Source organism: Lathyrus oleraceus, chromosome 1 (assembly GCF_024323335.1).
Source record: "Lathyrus oleraceus cultivar Zhongwan6 chromosome 1, CAAS_Psat_ZW6_1.0, whole genome shotgun sequence".
In the NCBI taxonomy this organism is placed as follows: domain Eukaryota; kingdom Viridiplantae; phylum Streptophyta; class Magnoliopsida; order Fabales; family Fabaceae; genus Lathyrus; species Lathyrus oleraceus.
This window is the reverse complement of record NC_066579.1, coordinates 21,203,118-21,209,708: the sequence shown is the minus strand read 5'-3', so window position 1 is coordinate 21,209,708 and position 6,591 is coordinate 21,203,118. Positions and strand designations below refer to the sequence as shown.

The window sequence follows — 6,591 nt, the reverse complement described above, 5'->3', positions numbered from 1 at the left end:
AAAGACTTTTGCACAAGTAAGAGGAAGCTGAAGGGCAATGAGAGAGTCAATTTGGGACGAAACATTTATGCCCTTATCCAACCTAAACGTTCACCTGAAAAAGCTACTATTTCATCCCTCAATCAGGCCATACTCCAAAAGTGCAAAGATTCAGGAACTTTTGTTATTCCCTGTTGATCGCGACGAACGTGTCTGTCGGATAATAATTACAAGTATACAGTTTATCGGGTAGTTTTAAAAGATTGTCGAACCCACAGAGACTATAATCAAAATAATGTTATCTATCGTTGCAATTGCAAAGCTATATGACATAAAGAAATTCAAATAATATCAAACAATCATATGATCCAACAGAGTACAATCAGGTTCATCTCAAAAGATCTAATATAGAATAACTTAGTTACTCATAATGAAATTAACAATTAACATAAGTCGATAAGAAGTACTCATTGAAATCAATGGAAAAATTACTCTAAAATGGATCCAATGCTCTCCAATTTCATGCTCCAAACCTCTTGGTCATCACTTTGTCTATCAAACTCAGAACTTTTAAAAAAAGTAGTCAAAATCTCCTTTTAAAGTTGCAAAATGCATGCTAGGATCTCATTGCATCTCGACCGCGTTAATATCCATTGCGATCGCGATGTGAAATTCTTGCGCCCAAGATGTCAGTAACGCAACCGTGAGAAAAACAGAGGAAAAATCACTTTTTTTCTTCAAATTTTCACTAAGTCCCTACTTTCTTCCTCTTGATTATTTTTGCTCACTTCTTCCACATTTTATCTTGACTTTTTCTCATTATTTCACCGATTTGTCCTAAATTTTGGGAAAATATTACGTAATGACCGAGTATCATTACAATCTCAAACTTACTATGTTGCCTATCCTGAAGTAACCTATCTACACGTTGAACATCCCATCAGAATCAAAATGCTTACCCTTACCAATGCACATCACTTTTGTCATATAATCAACATGTTTGTTCTCTACTTCAATCCAAATAACTTGGAAAAGTTCTTCCAAACATGCAAGTTCTCAACTTGTCTCTCATTCACCTTTATTCACTAAGTTTGATAAGACAATCACACAATCAACGTACAAAAGCATTTAACATTGAATTTATAAAATTTCGAATCAAGTCAATTAAATTCATATTTAAACACACATTTTTTAGGTTTTTTTACAATTGTAACGTGACTTATGTCAAAGAAGGATATTTTAGGATAGTGGGCTTAAAACTTTCGAGTTAGGTACCCAGTTCTCCTTATGTTACATTTTCCCCTTCATATCACTCTTTTTCGGGTCAATTTGTACTAAAAGATTCAATTTGTCTATCTTTTTCATCATTTTTTTTAAGAAGTAATTTTTAACTTCTTGATTTTTTTTCCTTCTTTTGACCAATTTCTCTAATACCCTAACCCTAAACTTAAACGATGCTAACTTTCAAGAAAAACTTCAAACTTATTCTTTTGCATCAAATAAGGAAAATTAATTTTTTTTCTACCTAACTCCAAAGATGGTGGAAAAATTTAATCTTTCAAGTCAAATGACTATATAATAGGCTATGTCACCGAACAAATGGCTAAGACTCAAAGTGGTTAGAAAATGATATAATCATTTCAATACATATTGGCTTAAAAGTCTTAAAGTCTTCACAAACAACTGTCTCAATGCGTATTTATTAGACCAATAGGCTCAAATAGAAAAAATGCAAATTCTAGAAAATAATTGATGCACAAATACTATGATAAGAAATAAAAGTGAAAAAGGATAACATTTCCCTCAAACCTTACTAGTTGAAATATCCAGAGATTGAATATAAGTAGTTGACTTCCCGTTTCTTCATCAAATATTAATCTGCAAGGGACTTCAATGTTGATCACTTTTGTACATTCTTTTGTGATGACTTTTTCTTTTCTTTTTTTAATCTTCCATTATTAAGGTAGCAAATCAAAACAGAAAAAAAAAATAGCATATTTATTCATTAATTCAAAACAAAGAGACTTGTATCATAGTCCAATCCTCGAAGAAAATAAGGCTCATTTAATGAAACAATGTGTTTTTTTCTTCTTCAGTTTTTTAAAAAATATTGTAAAAAATATGAGTCTAAAAAAATGAGGTCTATTTATAATTTTTTTATTCTTATATATGAAAAACTAAGAAAATACAATAATATATTTTTACGTTCATTTGGGATCAAATTAACATGAATTTATCGTAGATTAATTGCACTAACTTGAGGTAGACTTTAACGTGTGTTCAATAAATTTTTTATTTTTTTATTGATCAACAAATTTTTTTATTGTATTTCTTTAAGTTTTTTATTTTGTTTCTGCAATTCAAAAATTGGCAATAAATTATGACATAAAATATTATATAAAATTATACAACAGAATTGTCCTAATAACACACTTTCTACTTTAAATTATAAATCATTTTATATAAAAATATTTTTTTATTATACATTTTATAATTTTTTAAAATATCTATTACTCTCTCTTTGTCATAATATTATTGAAAGATACTTTTATTAAAAAAATTATAATTTTTTTTATTACAAAATTAGATGTATTTTTAATTTGTGTAAAATAGACAAATAAGCTATAATTTAAAATAGATATCCTATATTTGAGAAATTGAATGTCTGTTTGTTAAAAAAACTACAAAGTATTTAGATGGTAAGTGATATTATACTAATTAAAATATTAAGACTTTTTCAATTATATGGAGAAAAAAAAATTATTTCAAAAATGTTATTTCAAAAAAAGAAAAACAAAAAAGGTACATCCTCCTCCATTATTTTTTATAAGTAAATTTTAATATTGTAATTCATTGAATAACATATATATTTAGTCTACATATAAATTAAATACATAAAACTAATCATTCAATAAATTTAAAAAGTCAAAATTCATATTTAATAAAAATGAAGATATCAAAATAAAATAATGTATTCAATAGAACTCATAAATTTTATATTTATTAAATTATTATACTATTTCATTTGTTTTTAACATTTTGTCTATAAATAAGCAATATACTAAACTCTGATATATCAAAATTGATTCATCACTAAAAGAGAATGCCAAAAATGATTAACATATTGTTATTGGTTATGTGTTTGGTGACCATTATTACTGCTGAGAGAGATCATGGTATGCAGAGAGTGTTGAAAGAAGAAGATTTGGAATTGGAGAGGCAACTAAACATCCTTAACAAGCCTCCCATAAAGAGTATTAATGTATTTTCACATAATTTACTGGTGGTTTTAATTAGTTTAATTTGATATATCATTTTAACAATTTTGTTTATATTTTATTTTGGTGATTTTCATAGACAAAGTCCGGATATATAGTTGATTGTGTTGATATTAACAAACAACCGGCCTTTGATCATCCTTTGTTAAAAAAACACAAATTGCAGGTAAAATAATTTAGTGTATTATTTTCAATTTATTTTTTATTATTTATAAAAAAAATCAATATTCATTTTTATTTTTGTTTTTTTATATTAGAGAAAACCAATTTTTGAAAGAAACGTCACAGAAACTAAAGTACGGAATTCACCAATCAAACCTAAGTCTATATTCATACTTGAGAAAGTCAAGTGTCCCGAAGGAACGGTTCCTATTCGGAGGACAACGAAAAATGATTTAATTAAAAAAAAATCCTCATTCAAGGATCATAATCTTACTGAAAATGGCTCCATTAATCATGTAAGCTTTCTCATGTATATACAATTAAATTTCAATTTCTTAATTTATTTGTATAATTAACATATATTAGATTTTTAAATTAATAAATGATTTTTTTGAAATTATAGTTTACTCGTCTGTATCTTTCAATAGAGGGTTCTCCCTATTATGGAGTTAGTGGAACTACTAGTATTTGGAATCCAAAAATTTATAAAAGTCAATCAAGCTCAAATAATTTATATGTTCAAAGAGGAGAAGGAGACAATCTTAATAAAATATCAGTCGGATGGCATGTGAGTTTTAATTTATTTTATAATTCTAATTTTCTCTCTCTCTCTCTCTCTCTCTCTCTCTCTCTCTCTCTCTCTCTCTCTCTCTCTCTCTCTCTCTCTCTCTCTCTCTCCCTCCCTCTCTCTCTCTCTCTCTCTCTCTCTCTCTCTCTCTCTCCTCTCTCTCTCTCTCTCTCTCTCTCCTCTCTCTCTCTCTCTCTCTCTCTTCTCTCTCCTCTCTCTCTCTCTCTCTCTCCTCTCTCCTCTCTCTCTCTCTCTCTCTCTCTCTCTCTCTCTCTCTTCTCTCTCTCTCTCTCCTCTCTCTCTCTCTCTCTCTCTCTCTCTCTCTCTCTCTCTCTCTCTCTCTCTCTCTCTCTCTCTCTCTCTCTCTCTCTCTCTGATATTTAATAAATTAAAAAATATATAAATTATTTTCTAATTTATCTCATATATGATGTTAGGTGTCTCCACAATTATATAATGACTATCAAACACATTTATATTTGTTTTGGACGGTAAGTAAATGTTTATATATTATTTAATATTCATTTAATTAATATATTATTTTTACGGGATTCACTTATTAATATTATATACATTATTTTACATAAGTGGAAACTTTTCTACTTATTAAAAATATTTAGCAATTGTATTTGTATCTTAAACTAAATATCGACTATCATTTTATTTTATTATATATCATATATCATTATTTAAAATAGTTTAAGTTTTAGATGTCTCTCATGGATTTTAGGCTAAAGATAACTATCCAATTTTTTGAAATTGGTCATTCAGAATGTTCCTTTCACATAAATTGTTAAGAATAATTTTATTAACTTTGTAAATATTTCTTTGGATCTCAATTTATATGCAATTTTAATTTTAAAATTGAAATATTTGTTTGTTTAAAACCTACAGTCAGGTAAGAAAGGATGCTTTAATATGCTGTGCAAAGGTTTCGTTCAGGTTGATAGATCATTCATCTTTGGTTCGCGTATATCTAAAATATCTACCTATGGAGGAACGATTATTGATTTGCCGCTTCAAATTTCTCGGGTAATCTCTTTCAGTAAAGTTTAAAATTAAAATATTTAAATTAAATAATGTCAGAAAAATATTTCCAAATTATAATGCTTTCAAATGGTGAAGTTGAAAGACATGATATACAAATATTATAGATTAAATTCTATGAATTTAATCATAAATATTAGAATTATTACAATTGTAATGTAAAATCATCAAATGTTATGATATTCAGGATAATGTAGGCAATTGGTGGTTAAAAGTAGCAGATAGGGATATTGGATATTTTCCCAAAGCTTTATTCTCCTCATTGGACAACGGAGCCCAAGAAGTTGGATATGGTGGATATACTACAACTCCTGCTGGTACTACTAGTCCTGCAATGGGTTCCGGATACATGCCTGATAAAGACTACACACATGCATCTTATTTTAAATTTGTAAAATATCTTAATATAATTAGAACTCCTTATGATCCTCTAGCATTTATGGTACAAAGTTCCAACGATGCTCCTGATTGCTATGGACTTGCAAACTATAAAGATGAAATGAAGAGATTCGGATATTCTTTTCTATTTGGAGGACCGGGTGGTAAATGTAATACTTAATTATTATGAATAAGTTTTGATTATATGTAATAAAGATTTCTAATCATACGGGGACAAATATCAGTTATTTGTTTTAAAATAAATATATTGAAAAATATTAAATTTTAAAAGTTTTCAAGGGTTTTTTAGGGTCTAATAATATAAAATATTTTTCTTCATATATTTAAAAATATAAATATAAATCCTATTACTTTATAAGGTATATGAAAATATTTGAACTGTCTATAATTTTAGTATTCAACTTAATATAAAAAATTATCATTTGTGTATAAATATTTTTTATTTACTTTTCAAAGTTCGGCTATATTTGCTTACCTTCCGTTTTATAATAGATGTCATCTTTTCTATTTTTATTTGTCTCAAATTATTTATTTTTTTAAATACTAATATGATATTTATTATTTATTTTCACTAATTTATCTTTATTTATGTAGTTTAAATCATGTAACTATTCTACTATTTATTATTAATAAGAGTCTTTTAATGAATAACATTCATTTTATCATGAAAATCAACATAAATAATCATTATCTTAAAAAATATAATTTTTTTAAAAGAAAAACATATTATAAGAAGGAGGGAGTATTATATAAAAAAGTATAAATTATATTATTATTTTAATCATAATCATTAATTCTTTTCAAGTAGTCGTGTATATATATATATATATATATATATAATATATATATATTATATATATATTATATATTATATATATATATATATAATATATATTATATATATATATTATATATATATATATATATATATATATAATATATAATATATATTATATATAATTGTATTCTTTTCCGATCATACCTCATAATAAGATAAATGTAGGCCTTAAACAAACACAAATCCATGAACTTTGCTAAATATGATGTATATACTTCAATAAATAGAAATAAATACTACTTATACATTATGATTAAATATATTTGTGGTACTCTTAAATATCTTATATTTCACTTTTGATTTTTTAAAAACTTTTAAGG

General features: G+C 26.2%; 1 protein-coding gene across 2 annotated transcripts; it reads left to right on the top strand.

Annotated features, from left to right (window-relative positions):
- The first annotated feature begins 3,065 nt into the window (after window positions 1–3,065).
- On the top strand, window positions 3,066–5,639 carry LOC127136074 (uncharacterized). 2 transcript variants are annotated; one of them, XM_051062698.1, is made up of 7 exons: window positions 3,066–3,241; window positions 3,337–3,423; window positions 3,515–3,715; window positions 3,823–3,987; window positions 4,425–4,478; window positions 4,882–5,019; window positions 5,222–5,639. In XM_051062698.1, exons 1-7 carry the CDS (start codon window positions 3,083–3,085, stop codon window positions 5,591–5,593), a joined length of 1,176 nt encoding a protein of 391 aa, XP_050918655.1. In that variant the 5' UTR covers window positions 3,066–3,082; the 3' UTR covers window positions 5,594–5,639. The 2 variants fall into 2 exon arrangements, with proteins under 2 accessions (XP_050918655.1, XP_050918697.1); XM_051062740.1 differs by lacking the exons at window positions 3,823–3,987; window positions 4,425–4,478.
- Window positions 5,640–6,591: the final 952 nt, after the last annotated feature.

Bases quoted from the DNA above. Each gene is read 5' to 3' on its own strand.
- LOC127136074 (XM_051062698.1), top strand. From the start codon at position 3,083: ATGCCAAAAATGATTAACATATTGTTATTGGTTATGTGTTTGGTGACC. The intron at 3,716-3,822 runs GTAAGCTTTCTC...TTGAAATTATAG, and splicing joins AAAATGGCTCCATTAATCAT to TTTACTCGTCTGTATCTTTC. The intron at 3,988-4,424 runs GTGAGTTTTAAT...ATATGATGTTAG, and splicing joins AAATATCAGTCGGATGGCAT to GTGTCTCCACAATTATATAA.